Source organism: Anolis sagrei, chromosome 3 (assembly GCF_037176765.1).
Source record: "Anolis sagrei isolate rAnoSag1 chromosome 3, rAnoSag1.mat, whole genome shotgun sequence".
NCBI classification, from domain to species: domain Eukaryota; kingdom Metazoa; phylum Chordata; class Lepidosauria; order Squamata; family Dactyloidae; genus Anolis; species Anolis sagrei.
The window spans coordinates 145,837,327-145,857,733 of NC_090023.1; the positions used below are offsets into that span (position 1 = coordinate 145,837,327).

General features: G+C 38.3%; 1 protein-coding gene across 2 annotated transcripts in view; it reads left to right on the plus strand.

The window, feature by feature from the left end:
• The window catches only part of VWA8 (von Willebrand factor A domain containing 8), a 138,565-nt gene that overhangs the window by 67,782 nt on the left and 50,376 nt on the right, over positions 1–20,407 (plus strand). Inside the window, exons 24-28 of one of the 2 annotated variants that reach the window (XM_060769237.2) lie at positions 778–897; positions 1,791–1,996; positions 8,348–8,499; positions 16,346–16,454; positions 20,269–20,407. In XM_060769237.2, the coding sequence (XP_060625220.2) occupies positions 778–897; positions 1,791–1,996; positions 8,348–8,499; positions 16,346–16,454; positions 20,269–20,407 (726 nt within the window). Of the gene's footprint in view, positions 1–777; positions 898–1,790; positions 1,997–8,347; positions 8,558–16,345; positions 16,455–20,268 lie in introns of those variants that run through there. The other variant, XR_009631060.2, reaches the window with a different exon arrangement.

The window sequence follows — 20,407 nt, forward strand, 5'->3', positions numbered from 1 at the left end:
TATGAACTAATAAATACATTTATGTCACATGTTATTTACCTAATGAGATGTATGAATGTTACACATTACAAAGTGAACAATGAAAATTACCATAGTTAAAATAAGTTGTAATTGTTAACAATTTTATTCCCTTTCCTCCATTTCCCCCTTGGGTATAAGTTATATTTCAAATTTTGGTAAAAAATTCCACATGCGCTTTATTTGAGCTTGTCATCAAAAGCTGACCTTCAATGCTTTGGTGAAATTGTAAGAAGGGATTCAGAGGTTTTAAAGGGTTTCCTGCCCCATTTAAGTTTTTGCAACAACTCCTGGAAAAATCATATTGCACATGCAAAAGATGAATTCTGAAGCTAGGCTGCAGTTTTCTAAGATATTCTTTTTGCAGAGGAAATGTGATGAATTATTTGTGCAGTACTCTACAAATTTTTCCTGGGGGTGAGATTTAACTTGGATTTCATTGTTGAATGAACTGAAATGGTCCAAATCTAGGTTCCTTCTGTTACTAACTCTGAAACATACTGGAAGCTTCATGTGCACAAGGACTGCTATGTAAAGGCAGCTCCTGTTTATCCAAATGGCTGCGATGGGAGCAAACAGAGACCTTGCATACCGAAGAGCTTCATTAATCCATCAGTTGTGGCCGGCGATTGCTAATGCTCATATATGTGCACAATGTCTTTGTACACTGTTTACCATCTTTTAGTGCATACAGCCTTGTATATTTTAATATGGCCTTCTGAAACTGGAAATATTAATTCAAATCTCTGTATTTTTCAGATTCTGCTTGTGTCAATGGAAGGGAAAATGTTATAGTAATTCATCCAGACTTTAGAATGATCGTTCTAGCGAACAGGCCTGGTTTTCCTTTCCTGGGCAATGACTTCTTTGGAACACTTGGTAAGCAGAAGAGTTGATACAGACCTCTATTTTAGAGACTAAGTGTGGGAAATATCAGCTTTATTTCAGTAATCCAGTTGATGAAAAAGAGCTCAAGGAAGCAACCTTGTTGCTAGCTTATGTTAAAAGGGATTTAGATTTAGAGTCTAAAACAATTTTGTTATGCAAGCATCAAAACTAGTTCTTGCCATATCTTAAGAGGAATGGGATAATTTTCTGTGATTCACAAAAAGTGCTTTGGAATGGGAAGAGTTATAAAGCCTTTTTGGGTGGAATCCAAACAATTTTGAGGCTCCATTATGAAAACATTTGGAAATATATGTAACCATAGCCAAATAGCATCCGCTCTGATGGGTGCTCAGTCTCTAATATTTCAAGGAAAGGCTATTTCAAATGAAGTTGCTGGGTATTAAATTTAAGACTTCCTGCAAATGCAGCATGCATTCTGCCTTTGAACTACGATTTCCTCACTGTTCACTGCATTTCCATTAAGTATTGCCTCCAGGGAGTTAGTAGCATGCCTTGTGATGGAGCTTTACATCTAGATAACCTCCATGTATGTACTGAAGAGAATGAATCTGAAGGAAAAGTTTATTTGAGTTATAACCCATTGTATTCCCCAAGGCAAAAAAAAAAAGTTTTCAATTTCATGACTATTACAAATAACAAAATCTGTGTCTTCTGTGGAAGAATGGGACAGGACAGTGGCAGAACCATGGTTCCCTCTTTCAAAGACATTTTTTAAACATTTCTACAGTGCACATTCTTGGATAATAGTGTTTTATAGAAAAGTTGTACATTTTAGAGGTTTGGTTTAAGTTGGGCTAAACTATAATAGTAGTGTTGCTAAGCTGCCTTTATATTTCTCTCTGTTACTATTTTGTTCATTTTAGGAGACATTTTTAGCTGCCATGCAGTTGATAATCCTAAACCAAAGTCAGAACTGGCAATGCTGCGACAGTATGGGCCTGAGGTTCCTGAACCAGTCCTGCAGAAACTAGTGGCTGCTTTTGGAGAGCTTAGAAGCTTAGCTGACCAAGGAATTATCAATTACCCTTATTCCACTAGAGAAGTAGTAAATATAGTAAAACATTTACAGGTACTGTACAACTATTCCTCATACTGGTGGATCTACTTTTGTTTCTGAAATATGAAAATGAAGAAATAATGACACATGACTTCTGAAAACCCCTTTAAAGAAAGAGATTGACTTTTGTGAAACATATATATATATATATATATATATATATATATATATATATATATATATATATATATAAAATCTAGGTTTGGTATAAATGACTGTGGCCCAGTCCAGTGGAAATTAATCATGGTTATGTCCTTTGAAAACAGCAAAATGGGTTAGTTGTGAATGTATTCTAGGTGCAAGTCCTATAACTTCTATCTCGGAAATTAAGATCTTCTGGGGAGGCCCTTCTTTCGGTCCCACCTCCTTCCTGATGGGAACGAGAGACAGGGTCTTCTCAATGGTGGCCCTGAAACTACCTCCCAAGTGAAGTAAGATCAGCACCCTTCCTCTTCGCTTTCAGAAAAAATGTAAATACATTGCTACGGGACCAAGCCTTCGTGCAGAAAAGTAATGCAGTATAAGAAATGAGTAGGACATACATGCAATTGACAATAGGAACGGCTTTGGATTACAATTCTGGATTAGTGATTTTAATGCTATATTAAGGTGTTTTTAATTTTATATTTTAATTTTAAATGTCTGTTTATGTTCTATGTTTAGTATGATTCTAATTTATAGTTACATATTATCATTTTAGTTATTATACTTTGGTTTGTATATATGTTGGCATTGAATTTTGCCATTACTTGTTGTATACCACTTTGATTTTCCCCAGGGGTGAGAAAAGGGGTATATAAATGCAGTCAATAAATAGATAAATAATAAATATCTGATGGCTGACTTTCTCTGTATCAGGAGCAATGTAAATCCGGATTATTTCCCTTCTTCCCAATAAACAGCATGAGGTTCCCATTTGTGTATACAACACTAGCATATAGCCATATATCTTTAGATATGAACCTGAAACCTGCCTTTCCCCCACCTCTCTCAAAATGTGTCAGAAGAATCAATACATAAAACTATTATGGCAAGTGGTAGGGCAGTGTATGGTGCTTGTATTCCCACTTGAGCTAACATTTCTTCACTTAAGAGGAGAGGGCAAGCTGGATAGAAGGATAGGAAATAAGCACATGCTTCTGTGTATATCAAATGCGGAGATTTTATAGGAGGCTGGGGAGCCACATTAGCAGAACCCCCAGCGATCTTAAAGGGCCACAGCCCTCATAGCATCACCCCACAAAACTAAAAAAGCCTCCAAATGCTCCCACCCCTGCCATCTGGGGGAAATGGGGGTCTTTTTGTAATGTGCTTGGGCTGCTCTGGTCAATAGAGGCAAATGCCCATGGGGGGTGGGCATTACTATTTTTTTATTTGTTTGGTTGCTCTACATTTCTATTAAGACTTATAGCAGAGTAACCTGCAGATTTGTATTATTTATTTAACCAAGAGTATAAAGAAAAGTGATTAATTTGGATTGTTTTTAACCTTAGAATTTTGCAGGTAATGGGAAGGGGTTGGGGTGAAAGGAAGTAGGGAGGGAGGGAAATGATACAATCCTGCATTTTAGGATGAAGGAAGGAAATTAGTCATACACCGTTTCTGTTTCTGTAGCCGAGCAGCATTGTTCACTTTTTTGCTTTGAGTTTGGCTTTTCCCCTCTCTGGATATAGCCTGTTTTACTTGAAAGATGTTTATATTAGAGGCAAATAATATAAACCTTAGGACATATCTATTCACAGCATGATTCATTTGTAGACAAGATCTAAGCTGGCCACTGGAGATTTCTTTTAGCTTTAAGTTAGATCTAAAATACTGTTGCTTGATTCATGAAAAGCAACTACTTAATTGTTTAGTCTTCAGTAGCTGAGCCATATCTCTCTGTACTATTGAAGTGTATGTCTATGGAAAGTTGAAATGTAAACTTGGCAGTCTGTGGTTTCTATGGTAACCACAAGTCTGTCTCAAGATCTAGTTCCTCACCTTGTCAGGTTGTTTCTTGATGCTCAAAATACATAAGACAAAATTCACAAAAGAGGAATGCCTTTATTGGCCAAGTAAAATGCACAAAAATATATCAAGCCAGTTTTCAAAGCTCTACTGGCTTCTTCACCTGGCAAAAAATGTTAAAAATTCTTACAGGACAAGGAAAGAAAATTGACTGTGGACTGCATCCTATGAGTGGGGGGGAGGGAATGGGGGATGGGGAATGCGGGGTGAACCATTTTACCTTGTTCCCTCTCATCTTTCCCCATCTTCTGGAATGGCCAGCCATCCCATATCCTTTCTATGTCTATGTTCATTCCTCCCTGCCCACCTTCTTCTGGTTTTCTCCATTTGGAGTCAGGTAACACCTGATTCCTGAAGACAAATGTAGGGCCCCATTTCCATGGATTCCCACTGGAAGGGCCCTTACGTCATGTGACAATCTCTATGGGACTCCTGTGGGGCTTTGTTTCCAATGCGCATGGAAACGGAACCCTAAACCCATGGGATCAAGTCCTAGGTTAGAATCAAAGACCTATATTTTGTATCAGACGTTTATGTTCAGTTGTAGTGGAGAGACCACAATGCAGGCAAAAGCAACTGCCCTTTTTTTTGGTCATTGGAAAACTGAGAGAAAGGACAGCAAAATTTAAACTCCATTAGGAGCAGTAAATAATTCCTTGTGAGAACCAGCATCTCTCTCTTCTGTGAAACCACAAGCCTCTTTCTTAGGCTGAGAATACTGCTTCCCCCCCCCCCCCCCCCCCCAAGAAGTCTCTGCTATATTTGTGAAAATGTTTAGGGGTCATATAGGTAAAACTCAGCTAATTGTATTCCAAATAATAAGGTTTACCTTTTTTGAGGTAGGAACCTTCTCCCCATTTTTTGGAATTACCTTGTTGCAGCAAAAAAAAAAAAGTAGTGACAGTTAAAAGGAAAATCCTTCAGACAAATTTGATGGAACATGGGCTGGAGCCTGTTTGAATGCATTTTATGTTGTGATAATGATAACAAAGAAGTTAATGTATTATTTCTACTACTACTACTACTACTACTACTACTACTATTAATTCTCTCCTGTTTCTCTCTTTAAAAAGAGACTCAAAACACGATATAGTAAATCCAATACAATACAATTTAAAACCAACAATATACAAACATTAAAATAGAGTACAATATTAACAACATTAAAAATAAGCAGTATAAACCCTTAAAACTGATTAAAAAACATTTATAGCTAAAACCACCCCATGGTTTGATTTGTACTTCCTCATCATTTTGTCAGTACTGTTTTACACAGCTCCGTTGTTTCAAGTAGAAAAAGAATGTGTTAAATTTTAGCTCCTGAGTGTTGACAAAAAAACCAAAAAAACAACCACGTTGTAATTTTCCCGTGAAAGATCCATGCAGTTTCTGATACCTGTTGCCATTTAGAGTCTGCTGTGAAAACAGGATCTATCACAGTGACTGAGGCACTTGCCAATTTTTGATGGGCAGCTATCCTGTTGTTCAGTCCAATCCAGTGGATATGTTATTAGGAGCCGCATGGCTAATCACTCATTTATTGGTTCTTATCCATTCTGGCTAAAATTGCAAGAGCATCACTGGCTAGTTGGCTGATATGGGTTGTAAATGCTTTTTTACAGGAGGACTATAATCCTTCTATAGTAAAAATATGCCATATACATTTAATCCAATCACCAGTATTATAGTTTTGGAGATAAAATGAGATCAAAAAGCTATAGAAATGCAATGCCATGCTTTCTAAGATGAAACTGATTATATGTTTATCTTGTTTATGTAGACCTCATTTGGGTACAGAATAGCTTTGCTGTCCTTCTCATTTAGGAAATTAGCAGAAAAAGTCTTACGTTATCAGTTTTGCTAAATTCCATGCTACATGGTATCCCTCTGTGATGGTTGGCAAGTACGTGGGTTGCAGCCCGTGCTGTGATTTTCATTCTCCATGGTTCAGTGCTTCAACAAGGTGGTACGGGGTGATCGCTGCATGCTCTTTTGCCTATGACAGGGGTGAGCAGGGGGGTGGTCCCAGGCTGTTTTTGTGTCAGTCAGCCATTCCAGGCCATACTGTTTCTTCCTCCCTTTACATGGTGAATTACCTTTACCATGTAAAGTATTGGTTCAAAAGCAGGAGTAGACTTGGGTGTTTATTGTTTTTATTGTTATTTTTGTCAGTCTTGGAGTGTGTCAGGGACAGAAAATCAAGGTTGTTGTCATCAGTTGTGGTCTTCCTTAGGATATTGCTTTGTCTTCTATTTCCTGGAACATCTGCCTGATGTTACTGGGCACAGCATCTGGGGTTTGAGATAAGGTTCTTTTCCTACGTTGATGTTATCTAGCTCTTTCTACATGCAGGGATACATTCCTTTAAAGTAGTAGGTAACTTGAGGATATTTCTAGACATTGTTTCTGGAGGACCAGGTAACTGCTGTAAACAGGGGCATCTTTGCCCAGGTGTGCCTCACTGACCTCTTACTTAGTTTGCTGTAGTGCAGTAGTTCTCAACCTGTGGGTCCCCAGTGTTTAGGCCTACAACTCCCAGAAATCCCAGCCAGTTTTACCCAGATATTAAGATTTCTGGGAGTTGAAGGTCAAAACATCTGGGAACCCACAGGTTGAGAATCACTGCTGTAGTGCATGCTATTTAGGTCTGTGCCAAGCATGCTTTCGAAATTGAACTTATGATACCCAGATTGATTTATCATATGTGCTCTGTTCACTGTATTATGTTAGTCCTGCATCAACCACATCGTCTTTTATATTGTTTCTGGGTGCCATTGATTGGTGCCAGTTTATTCCTAAACTGGGACAAGGAATCTCAGGCCCCAGGGCAAAATCTACTCCTCCTCTCAGTTTTCCACTATGACACCAATGACTGGTGATCTTTTGGGATCCTGCTGTTCTGCTAACCATGAGAGATGAAGTCAGTGGGAAGATGGGACAGGACCGTCTCTGTAATGGTACTTCAGTTATAGATATCATCAGCATAGGAAGAAATTAGCTTGGTTCTTTTCTTTTGTGTTTAGTTTTGCTAAACCTGTTTTGTTGCAAAAAGTGTTTAAATAGTTTTAAATCTGATTTATTTTTCCTTTAGTTGAGTAAGAATTTTTAAATTGGAAGTGTGAATCAAAAGCTTATACATTTAAAGTCACCTTGGGACCTTTGGAGGATGGGCAGAAGATGACTCATAGATACTTTATTTATGAAACTATTAGCAGTTCTCCTCTCTACTAGCCAGATTATGAAATCTAACCCTACCATTTTACTTTGACAGCATATACTTTTTTTTAAAAAAAAGATACCTGTTTAGTCAGAGTGAGGATTAGTGTTAATTGATTCAAATTTTGGTTGATTTTGTTACTTGAACCTTTCATACATTTGGTTTCATTTGAGTATGTTTTCCTCATTACTTTTAAAAGTTTTTCTTGTCGTGTATGTCCTAAAATAACTTCATATTTATAAAACTCATGTTCAGTGTTCTTTGCATCAAATGATTAAACATGAACAGACGTGGGATTTGTACTTGCCTCCCAGTTTAGTAACACTTCAGCTCATGAAAGTTCTGATATGCATATATTTCCCCTTTTACTGCAGGGCTTGAAATAGTTTGAAATAGACACCCATGAATGTCTTTTATGCATCCAAACACCTGTGAGACTTTAGATTGAATGAAAGCATAGACCTCACACCAAATGACCCGTAGAATCATAGAATCATACAATAATGGAGTTGGAAGAGACCACATGGACCATCTAATCCAGTGGTTCTCAACCTGTCGGTCCCCAGATGTTTTGGCCTTCAACTCCCAGAAATCCTAACAGCTGGTAAACTGGCTGGGATTTCTGGGAGTTGTAGGCCAAAACACCTAGGGATCCACAGGTTGAGAACCACTGATCTAGTCCAACCCCCAGCCATGCAGGAAAAGCACAATCAAAGTATCCCTGACAGATGGCCATCCAGCCTCTGTTTAAAAGTTTCAAAGGAAGGAGTTTCCCCCACATTGAAAGGCAGAGAGTTCCACTGTTGAACAGCTTTCACAGTCAGTAAGTTCTTCCTAATGTTCAGATGGAATCTCCTTTCCTGTAATTTGAACACATTGCTCCTAGTCCTAGCTTCAAGGGCAGAAAACAAGTCTGCTCCCTCTACATTATGACATCCTTTCACATATTTATACATAGCTATCATGTCTCCTCTCAACCTTGTTTTCTGCAGATTAAGCATACCCTGTTCTTTAAGACATGCTCCTCATAGGGCATGGTCTCCAGACCTTTGATCATTTTATTCGCCCTGATCATTTTAGTTGCTCTGTATCCTAATAATAGTTTATATTTTCTTTCTCTCTCTCTCTCTCTGCAGAAATTTCCAACAGAAGGACTTGCAAATGTTGTTCGAAATGTTTTCGACTTTGATTCTTACAACAATGAAATGCGTGAAATTTTAATTAGGACTTTGCATAAACATGGAATACCAATTGGAGCAAAACCCACCAATGTACAGCTAGCTAAGGAGTAAGGCTTAACTACATTCTATATTGTTGCTACATAGAATCAACCTGGAATACCTGAAGTAAATTCTGTTTTTATCCTCCTTGACCCAAATAGATTATAATGTATTGTACAGTGCCATCAATGTATATCTGTCTACATGTATAAATTGTGAACATGTGATAAAATCTAATGAAATAAAGGGAAATATTTGTTTGTTTTTCTCGGTTTTTTATTTATTGAATAATATTAAAAACTAAATTATTTTATCACTCATGTAGGAGGGGATTTAGCAGAATGTTTACATAAAGGTTTAGCAATACATGAGGGGAAAAATCATTCTGCAATAGTGTGAGTATCCCAATATTTCTTAAGAAATCTACGGTATATCATATTGTGCAAGTAGAGGGCATCTTCTCAAAGAAATTATTTTTGCAAGTCTACAACACTACAGACAATTGTATACACCAGTTAGCTTGCTTTGAGATATTATAGCATTCATTTCAAATCAGATAGTTTTTTGATTAGTTTAATGCATCATAATCCTGATTTTTTAAAAAAATATCACAATAATATCAAGATCACAATTTAATTTTCTTATCACTAAAATTACTTCAAAGACCTTTCAAAACAGAACAAATATTTCCCTTTATGACTAACCACAAAACACGAAACTGGTATTAGGCAAAATGGGATTGTTGTTGTTGGGATCTGCTGAGAAAGGACAGTGCATAGCCATCTTCTAGCCAGGTGCCTCCGCCAGTTATCAATGTGTTGTCATTGCCATGATCACACCTCACAACTTCCAGAGACATTGTCAAAGAGAAGAAAGCTCCGCAGTCTAACAACTATACCTTGTCATCTGAATGCCCAAGGAACTGAATGCCTTATAGGCTCAGTTGCAGAGGGAGTATGTTGTATACCTTTATTGGTTACTTATGTTTGTGTCATCCAGTTATTTTGTAAACTCTAATACTTGTCATAAGCCTAAAGTTTCAGTATAGATGGACCCTTCCTATTAGATGAACCAGCAATAAATAAACATCAGTAAAAGTTCCTGCAGGTATTTAATACCAACACTGATGTTGATACTGCCAATAAAAATCCCCTTACTCATTTTTTGAAATTCCTGTTGAGCATTGATAACACTGACAAGGAGACTTATAATTCTTGGGCCTCAAAAGCTGTATGGTGTTTACATGCCTTCCTGTCTCTTATTGCCATACAGCAGCCCTATAGATTTTATAGGAGTCCTCAGAGTTGTTTTAGCCACTTCCTTCCTCTGCAATACAACTTACAGCACTTGGTGTTCATTGGCAGTCTCCTATCCAATTAATAACTATACTGAGCCTGTTAATTTTCACAATCAGCTAGTATCTGTGCTTTTAGGGCACTAAAGCCCTTAAAAGGTCTTTATAAGCAGCGAGGAATAATCCCTTAATACACAAACTATTATCAAGTTGACAATTCTTGTCACTGTACTCCTATATATTGCTTGTTCCTATTACTACTCCTTTTGGGATTGACAAAGGTTAAAAAAAGTAGAGTGAAAGGCTGTAGATTGAATTATTTTGTTTCTGGGAGACAAGCACATGCTGCCCTCTATCCCAATCTTAAGTATAACATTGGGTGTCTTGAAATATTTGGGGACCAATAACTTTCCAGCCACACAAGCAGAATCAGAGTGTTGCACCTCTGATTCAAGAGGAAATCTTGAATCAGAGGTGCAACACTGAAAATCTAGACCTGGAACTTTATTTGCAGAAGCTGACAGATTGTCCTTTGAAGGTTTTTCCTTCCTTCCTTTCACAAGTTGGAGGATCAAGAAGTACCAAATAGTTTGATCTTGCATGACACGTCACTCAGTATATTTTGTCTAGAGCAGTGGGTCCCCAGGTGTTTTGCCCTACAACTCCCAGAAATCCCAGCCAGTTTACCAGCAGTTAGGATTTCTGGGAGTTGAAGGCCACAGGTTGAGAACCACTGGTGTAGAGCCTGATAGCATCAGTGAAAGCCATTTTGATGCTTGTATGTGGTAGAGACAATACCTGCAGTGGACTTAGTGGTTATAGGGAAATCACTATAGAGATGGGAAAGTAAGTTAGATAGAAACCTTGCGGGAAAGGCTTGTCCAAAGACCTGCTTCCAACTGCTTGAAAAAATGTTTGACTCAAATCCTTACTTGGTGGAATAAACCAGTTCATTAGAGTTAGCCGTTGAAGAAGAAATGAAGCTTTCTCTGGATGTATCTACATTGAATAATTAATGCAATTTGACACCACTTTTACTTCCATGGCTGTGTGCTATAGAATCATGGGAGTTTCAGTTTCACAAAGACTTTAGCCTTCTCTGCCAAAGAGTGCTCACCAAACTACAACTCTCATGTGTCATTGCCCATGCAATATTAAATAAGACATGTTCACTCAAGCCTTTTCATTAGTGAGGTGGAGCCCCCGGTGGTGCAATGGGTTAAATCTTTGTGCCGGCAGGACTGAAGACCAACAGGTTGCAAGTTTGAATCCGGGGAGAGCGTGGATGAGCTCCCATGTCAGCTCCAGCTCCCCATATGGGGACATGAGAGAAGCCTCCCACAAGGATGGTAAAACATCAAAAGCATCCCCTGGGCAACGTCTTTCCAGACAGCCAATTCTCTTACACCAGAAGTGACTTGCAGTTTCTCAAGTCACTCCAGACATGAAAAAAATTGTGGGGTTTTATTTTTAAATACATAGCACTCTGATGAGAAAAAACTTCAGCAATTACACCAGATAATATTTTCTTGCCATTTTTGCACAATTGTAATCACTGTGGCAATTCTGCTAAATAATATATAATAAAACTTTATTTATATACCACTCTATCTCCCCGAGGAGACTCAGAGTGGTTTCCAAGTAACATCATTAATACATATAGAGTAAACAACATAAACATAAGATTAACAAAACAATATAAGCATAAAAATTGTCGTCATAACACATACATATTAAAAGTAATCCTGCCTGTTCAAGGCAATTTAAAAGACTGGGCCGAGATTAGTGCAAGCTCAAAAATTCTAGGGGGCCCTGGAATTAAGTGCAGTGCTATAGTTGGCAACGACAATAATAGGTACGGATCTATGGCTGTTCATTTCCGGGGCCTATTAGAGGAAGTGATCTGGGTAATTGGTAGGAGAAATAAGGCTATATTCAACAATGTCTAGGGCTGAACTAGAACTAATCGTTCTCAAAGGCTTGTTGAAACCACCTGATTAAATCTTGACGATGAAATAGTCAACAATTGTTTAATGTCAAATAACAAGAATAGGATCTATTACACTAATCAGGTGCCTCTATGGATAGAAATTATGACCACTTCTGACCTAGAATAGGTGGATTTCAGAATTCTGACCGCCCTCTTTGACATTAGCTTATTTTGTGGAGATGGTGCAGTTTCAGCACAGAATATTATTAAGGTTATGCTGAGTTAGGTCTCCCTGCCTCCACCAAGCTCAGGACGGTTTGAAATCATGCTAGAGGAAGAGATAGCCTTAGGGACACTTGCATATGCTGTTCCTCCAGTTGAGATGCATCCTTCTGAATTTAAATCTGTGTGTCACAATGATGACTCATGCTGTTACCATCAACTCTCTGTACCTTTTAAGTCCTGGTGTGTGTCAAAACATTGGAAGAATATCCCTTGAATATCTAGGTCATGCACAGATTTTATTCCTCTGGCTTAATTTCTCTTTTTGACCAGGAGGAAAATTGCTAGAGGAATTAACAAATGTCAGCAAAGCTATGGTTGTTTATATAGCATGAGTGCCTATCATTAATTTTCAACACAGTCTGTCTAAATTAAAATGCCTAATACAAATACTTACCTATCTTGAAAGGACTAAATCTATCAATATAGAAACCCTGGCCAGCACCCACTGTAGGAGAATGCAGGAACGTTATAATCTGGACCATTCAATTTCTAATGGATATAGTGCAGTGGTTCTCAACCTTCCTAATGGTGCAACCCCTTAATACAGTTCCTCATGTTGTGGTGACCCCCAACCATAACATTATTTTTGTTGCTACTTCATAACAATGTTTTGAATCGTAATGCAAATATCTGATAGGCAGGATCTATTTTCATTCACTGGACCAAATTTGGCACAAATACTCGATGCACCCAAATTTGAATGCTGATTGGGTTGGGGGGGTGGGGTTGATTTTGTCACTTGGGAGTTGTAGTTGCTGGGATTTATAGTTAACCTACAATCAAAGAGCATTTGGAAGTCCATCAATGATGGAATTGAATCAAACTTGGCACACAGAATTCCCACAACCAACAGAAAATACTGGAAGGGTTTGGTGGACATTGACCTTAAGTTTTGGAATTGTAGTTCATCTGCACTGTGGTCTCAAACAATGATGAATGTGGACCAAACTTGGAAATAGTACTCAATATGCCCAAATGTGAACACTGATGGAGTCTGGGGAAAATAGACCTTGACATTTGGGAGTTGTTGTTTTCTGGGATTTATAGTTCACCTACAATCAAAGAGCATTCTGAATCCCACCAATGATAGAATTGGGCCAAACTTCCCACACGGAACCCCCATGACCAACAAAACATACAGTGTTTTATGATGGTCTTTGGCAACCCCTCTGACACTCCCACGCAACTCCCCCAAACTCTCAACCCCCAGGTTGAGAAACGCTCATATAGTGGAAAGCATTATTAAGATTGTAGAAAACTGAATGGACATGAAATGATAATTTAGAATGGGGAAATTCAAACATGCCAGGTTCCTTCAAAGCGAAGATCATCCTGGCATGCAGATATCTCAAGAATTTTCTCTACCATAGCCTTCTTTCCATTTGCATTAAAGAGTCCAGCATTTGGGTTCCCATAGGCTCTGCAAATGTTATTCAAAATGTCATTGGATTTTTTGGAATTCTGCTCTGCATTACATATCCCTCCCTCCCTGCTTTCTTTTTAAAATACTAACATCATCTTAATTATATCACTGTCCATGGAAGTGACCAAAAGCATGGTGTTGACTATCTAAAGTACTGAGAAGCATGAATTTGCAGTGGAATTGCCTAAACATTCTTATATCTGTTTATTTATAGTAAATACATTTATAAAAGAATGGCCACAGAACTCTATAGGAATGTCTTTTTAAAGGATGAAGGAAGCCTTTCTAACTTATGAGATTAGCAGAGTTTTTTCCAAAGTCCTGGGATGGTGCTTTGTAGTTCTTTGCCAGATTACTTAGCAATATGTTCTTGAGCACAGAAAACATGGGGCACACGTACACTGACACTATAATCCATCTTGGAACTCGTTTTGGAGGAATGGCTTTCAGACTGTGGGTGATTAGATTGATACGTCTGGATCTGGTTTGAGGCTGGTTACATTAACCCAAGCAAGGGCAAACTTCAGCCCTCCAAATGTTTTGGACTTCAACTCCCTTAATTCCTAACAGCCAATAAGCTGGCTGGGATTTCTGGGAGTTGAAGTCCAAAACATCTGGAGAGCCAAATTTTGCCCATGCCTGCGTTATCTACTGAGCCTCGCTTCACATTGCTCTGCAGTTTTCTTTCCCATTTCTGGGAGTGATATGCATCAGCACTATGGTGGCATATGAAGTGAAAAAAGTGGACTTTTTTTCAGGGGTCAGTAAGATCCCTGCTTCCATGCCATGCCCTTCAAACACTTTTCAGCAATGATGTCCTACAGCAGGGATGGGTATCTTCAATGCACTCTGCATTTTGTGCAGTTGATATTGTCTTGGATCTGGGATACCTTGGCATCTGTTACAGTCCATTATTTGGCTGAATGCAAACTCTCCTGTCACTTTTTAAAATATACTATAGAACCCTAAATATGTGCTGCAGCACATCTTGGTCTATGTGTTTTGTGGCTCCTCAAGGTTTGCAGTCATCTCAAAGCTGCATTATAGTATCAGTTTAGATGGGTCCAGAGTCTGAGCTAATCTTTGTTTTGAGCTCATCCCCTCTTGGGTTGACTTACTCTCTCTTTTGCCCTGATGTTTTTGAGTGCACTCAGCTCTCCAGAAACACAAGATATTGCAGCTCTCTGAAAGGGTTTCAGGTTATTTGCATCCGAGCCAGGATTATTTACTGCCAACTGAGATGAGGGGGCCCCTTTTTGAAGAGTCATGAACTATTCTTTATTCTTTTAAGAGATTTGTCTTGCTTATCTCTTCAGCACATTTAATCCCAGTGAAAGAGGTGACAAGTGGTGTGTAGAGAAAGTAATATGTACATATATAATACATCATACATCCCTTAGCATCTGTTTATGCTTTGCTATATTGCTTCTTCCTAATTACATTCATGCTTGCATGTTGGTGAACAACTTAGTCGGAAGAACAACTCCTTTCATTTTGTTAAACTTTCCTCTTTCAGTTAACTCGTCTGTTTTATTCTTTAGGTCTACTTCCTTCTTTTGATATGAAAAAGCATTGCATTCATCTTAAATAATAATATTTCTCTTAAATGCAAGACACAATTTACTTTAAAATCTGTGTTATTAATTTTGAGTTGCAAACCGTTGATGCTGGAAGAAAATAGAGAACAATGTGGTTGCTGCTGTTTTGAGTGATTTTTGAGCTCTGTTGAAAGTAAATCTAGAGTTTCCAGAGCACCAGCCATACTAGTCTGTTGTAACAAATCCATCAAAAACACAAAATTATTTGGCAGTAAAAAGGCATATTGGCTGTAACAGAGTCAAAGCAACCCAATTAACAACTCTCCTGTAATCAGGACTTACTGAGTGCTTCCCTCACCTATAATTCACTGCTCAGTATTATTTTAGAAAGGAATGTCAGTTATTGAATTTTTATATTATAGCCTGTACGAATGTAATTTTGTATTTGTTAGTGCACAGGGTATTCAGAAAACATCAACTAAAAGTGTAGAATTCTGTCATCTGAGCCATATATTTCTTTTTTCATGTTAGCTAAAATAATTTCTCAACACTTACTACCACCATTTGCCCACAACTGCAGAAAGTGACAGGCAATATATTATTTTGTCATAGGATTGGAATGAATTAACAGCTTCAAATGTAGATGTGTGGCAAAATTGAAAAACATACATCTAGAATTATTAACCTATTCAGATGCATAAAGTACCCTGTGTCACAGCCAAGGTATACTCAAAAGAATTTACCTAGTCATCTTTGTTCTCAGAATTTTTTAAAAGAAACTGGAGAGGATTCAACTGAAGATATTTTTATTATAAAACTCTGTATTTTTGTTACTAGTATTTTGGGGCCTTCTATGAGCAGCTTTCAGTTCCTATATTTTCACAAACACAATTACATAGTATCCTGAGACATATCTCCAAGTCAGCTTTTTTTTTTTTTTTGGGTGAGAGACAGAAAATGTTCTGAATACTTTCACTAATATAGACAAAGTCATTAACCAGCAACAGTGGTTTTCAAAAGCTGTTTTGCATGCTTATGTTGCCGTTTCCATAATTTATATGAAATCTCTTTTTTAGCTTTTTTGACCAAATCTCCCCTTCAGCCTTTACTATATGCAATTTCCATTGTATTTTATAGAAATCTATTTCCTGGTTCTTGTGAAATTGTTACATTCAAATTTCTAGCAAACTCTCACCTACGAGGTTATTGGACATGTCATGTAATTCTTTGTGTTGCATAAAGTATTCCTTTGTCAAGCCACTTTTCTTACTGTAAGCAAAATTCATTCTTGTATTGCATCATTGTGATCTTAAGACTGTGTTGTAGCAGGTTGAGATTATATCAGCAGGGAAACAACCACCTTTGTCAACTCAGAGAAATATATTGTTACATAGTGTATTGCATAGAAATGGCAAATTAATAATACTGATCTTTCTCTGGACAGGTTGCCATTGCCCAATCCAAAATTCATGGGCTACTGGAAAGTCAACCAAATGGGTAATGCAAGGCGAAAAATTCTATGCCCAACGGAAACACATCGCATAAACGTAAAGGTCTGTGAGGTTTCTAAAGCTTGATAATGACCATAAATGTGTCTGCCTGACAATTATAAGATATTTTTATTGCAGCCTGCCAGATGTCAAGGCTTTATGGCAGTCAGTAATGCTCATCATACTTACATCAAAAAAGAGTTCAAAACAGAGGCAGCCGTACAATCTGCTAAAAATGTTCCTGAAATTGTGCCCGACCTATCGAATCAAAATAGGTTTCTGTAATCATCTGAGAATCACAGCTTCATTGATTATAATGAAAACTGTAAATGTATAAGTGTTATAGGTCTTGTTAAAGGTACTAATTTGCACAGATTAACCCAGCCCTTGGTAGGACACAGAGAGTAATGCCTTTTCTGTGCTGTAACTACACAGCTACATGTTGTGATCTACACTCTTTAATCACAACTATTTTGGCTCCTGCACTGCATCAGTGCGTGGCTTCTGGCATGCCTGAGAGAGGTTCCTTTTCTTTTCCTGAATTCTGGATTTCTGACTCATAGGTCACGGTAATATTTTTTCACCCTTAAGGTCTTCAGAACTATGTCAACCTGTATATACTTTCCATACTGCCTTCCTAAATCTAAGGTCAGCCTAAACATTCTAGAAGCTAATAATCCCTAATAATTTAGAACAGAGGGAGTTAAAAAAATCCAGACTTGGACCATCTGTAAATTTGACACACACACCCCTCCATAGAAAACACACCCTACCGTGTCCAATGGTGCCCATAAATGGAACCCATACAACAACCCAGGAACCAGGCCTGTTGCGAGGGGGGGGGGTTAGGGGTTCAACCCCCCCCCGAAATGTTTCAGATTTTTTAAAAAGCCCGGTTTACTCGTGAATTTTAACTGGTTAACCAAATCCCCATGCTAAGTCACTGTTGTATGTTTTTATGTTGAATGTTTTTACATTGTGTAAATGCTATTTTAAATTGTAAGTCGCTCGGAGCACCTTGGTGGAGAGCGACTAATTAAGAAATAAAGTGAAGTGAAGTGAAGTGTAGATGCAAAAAATTAAGAGTCCCTCCAGAACTGCAAGCACTATCTCAATCAAATATTGACAATTTATTCACACTGTCATTACTTGCAGCAATAGCCAATGTAGCGAAGCAACCAAGTTGGGGAGGGGTGTTGAATGCTCTCATTAAGGAGGCCAGACCCGGTGGAGGTGATTGACGGGGGCGGAGCTGCAGGCTATGGAAGGCTGCTCTGCCCCCTGCTCTGCTCTTTGCTTCAGCGTGAGCTAGGAGGCAGGTTTCAACCCCCCTCCCCGTGAAATTTTCACCCCCCCCCCAATTTCAACCCCTCCCAAAAAAAAATTCTGGCTACGGCCCTGCCAGGAACCCATACTGAATACAACAGATGGTGGAAGGCTCATCACCAGAAAGTTAACACTATCTTATGAAGCTTTCTTAGCTACAAACCTCAAATTTTATCCACCATACAGGGTGTATTCACATGCCTTAATACCAGAGTACTCAGCTCCCTCAGGGTGCCATTTGTAAATACTGTTTTCTCCATGAACGGGAAGCTCCTACAAGAATATTAAAATTCTTTGCTTCTGAATTTCCAAATGTCCCCATGTTCTACTTGTAAAGCAGCACTTATGACACTGGTTTTCTACTGTTCTTTTGGACTAACTTTATGTGGTTTAAATCTAGTTGTTAGTCACAATTAGACTAGTCCTATAGGAACTTGTAAGGCAACATTTATGCAAGCGCCATAAAATCAGTGAGTATACTCCAATTGGGGGCTAAGGATTGGATTTAGGCCAATGTCTTCCCATTGCTTGTGAGCTAAAAAGAAAAAGCAGGAGTAATAGAAGACTTAATGCGGAAGTAAACTGAGGATGGCTCAGTACATAAAATACTGAAATCGTAAACCCAGGTGCCTTTCTTAGTGCAAAAGCATTGCAGATAGAAAAACACATTTGTGTGTGTATTATAATCATAATATTCATTTGGGCAACACTTAACTATCCAGAAGCTCTTTTGAATGCACTTGCAAATGTATGCGCCCATCGAGAAATAACAGAAGAAAATAATTTTGATCTTATTATGTGCATGAGGTGATCCCAACACATACCTCTGCAGTGTTTCAGTATGGATTATTGAGGGCTGCTGGGAGGAACAAGAAAGAAAAAAAATGAAATTAACGAACAGGAAACAGCACTGAGAGAAAACTGTATTTTAAGTACAAGTTTGCTAGGGTCAACCAGACAACAGGTTCCAATGTTTGGTACATCAAATCTTTTAAAGGCTTTAATGAATGTAATGGGAGGAATCCAAATGCTCTTTTCAAAGGCCATTATCTGAGCCCGCTCACTTGCATGAAACAAATAGTTTTCTCCTGAGGAGCCATCATTTCACCTCAAGCAGCAAAAGATACAGAGCTAATTTGCAGAACAACGTTCAAATGAAATTCTCAGCTTCCTCTTTGTCAGTAAGGTTCTTTTAATGCAAACTTAAAACAACCGAAGCTAATTGCAAAAATGTTTCCAGATATATGGCAGTAAATCGTTATCTGAAATTACTCTCAAGCACTGTGGGAGCCGCGGAGGCGCAATGGGTTAAACCCTTGTGCTGCTGAACTGCTGACTTGAAAGTTGGCAGTTTGAATACGTGAGATGGGGTGAGCTCCCGTCTGTCAGCTCCAGCTCCTGCCAACCTAGCAGTTCAAAAACATGCAAATATGAGTAGAAAAATAGATACAATTTCAGCAGGAAAAGTCAAAAGAGACCCCAAGCAATCTTGCTGGCCACACAACCAGGAGGTGACAACGCAGGCTCCTCGGCTTGAAAATGGAGAAAAGCACCTCTCTAGAGCCAAAGATAAGCATGGCTTCCAGAAGCTGGAAATGAAAGGAGAAGCCTCTCCCTTTGTTTATGTTTGTGTATCTCATTGTAAGTGATTGTAAAGGCATTGAATGTCTACCTATGTATGTAAATGCTGTAATCCGCTCTGGATCCCCTAGGGGAGAAGGGCAGAATATAAATAAAGTGTAATATTATTATTATTATTATTTAGATGTTAAGTTCTCAATTACTTATAACCTGGTTGAGATCCTGTCCATTGGTTTTCCCTATTGGTGTCTTGCCTCAGATAGTTTTATACTCCAATTTGTCCCTAGCACTCTAGTCAGGGATTTTTTTTAGGAAAGGTAAACATTCACAGTGTGCAGTACAGTGCTATACATGTTTACTCAGAAGTCCTCTCCATTGCTGCTTTTAGGATGATGACTTAAATTGGTGACTATTTGATTGTTCGAATGTTTTTATACTGTTTTTATTTAAATTGTATATTTATGCTTTTGGTTGTGGGCACCAACCTCCGCACCTTCTGCGGAGGTCGAGATATAACGGGATACAATTGTCCGAAAATAAATAATAAATTGCATAGTCCATTTATTTTCAAATGTACAGAATGGGCAGGGAGTATACAGGCATGGGAAAGAACCAAGATGATTCCCAAAGGCTTTAGTGGTATTCCTCAAATCCAAATGTCTACATCATAATCTCAGATGATGGTTTCAGATCTTTAGTGTGCTGACTATTCAAAGCTATAATTCTTGTCACCACCTTTTTGAATGTGGGTGACTTGTATTACAAATGCATAATCAGCTATGGATCTGTGATTGTATCCACTAAAGCCTAAAGGAAGAGGCGCATTGTTATATCACAATATTTGATTTCCTTCATATAGGTCACATGGTAGGATTTTCAGGAACATAGATTTTGCCGGTATCCTCTGCCATTAAGTGTATTATCATCAAGGAATGTGACTTAGCTTCCATTTTGCCTTCCTTTCTTATAGGGTCCAATGTATTTAAATGTTCAGCCATTTCCACTGGAGAGGCATGAGGCCAGGTCCCTGAGTTTTACAGAAGAAACAGCATTTTGGTCACTACCACTGAACGAAGTGAATATAGTATGTGATGTTGCTGTGGCACAAG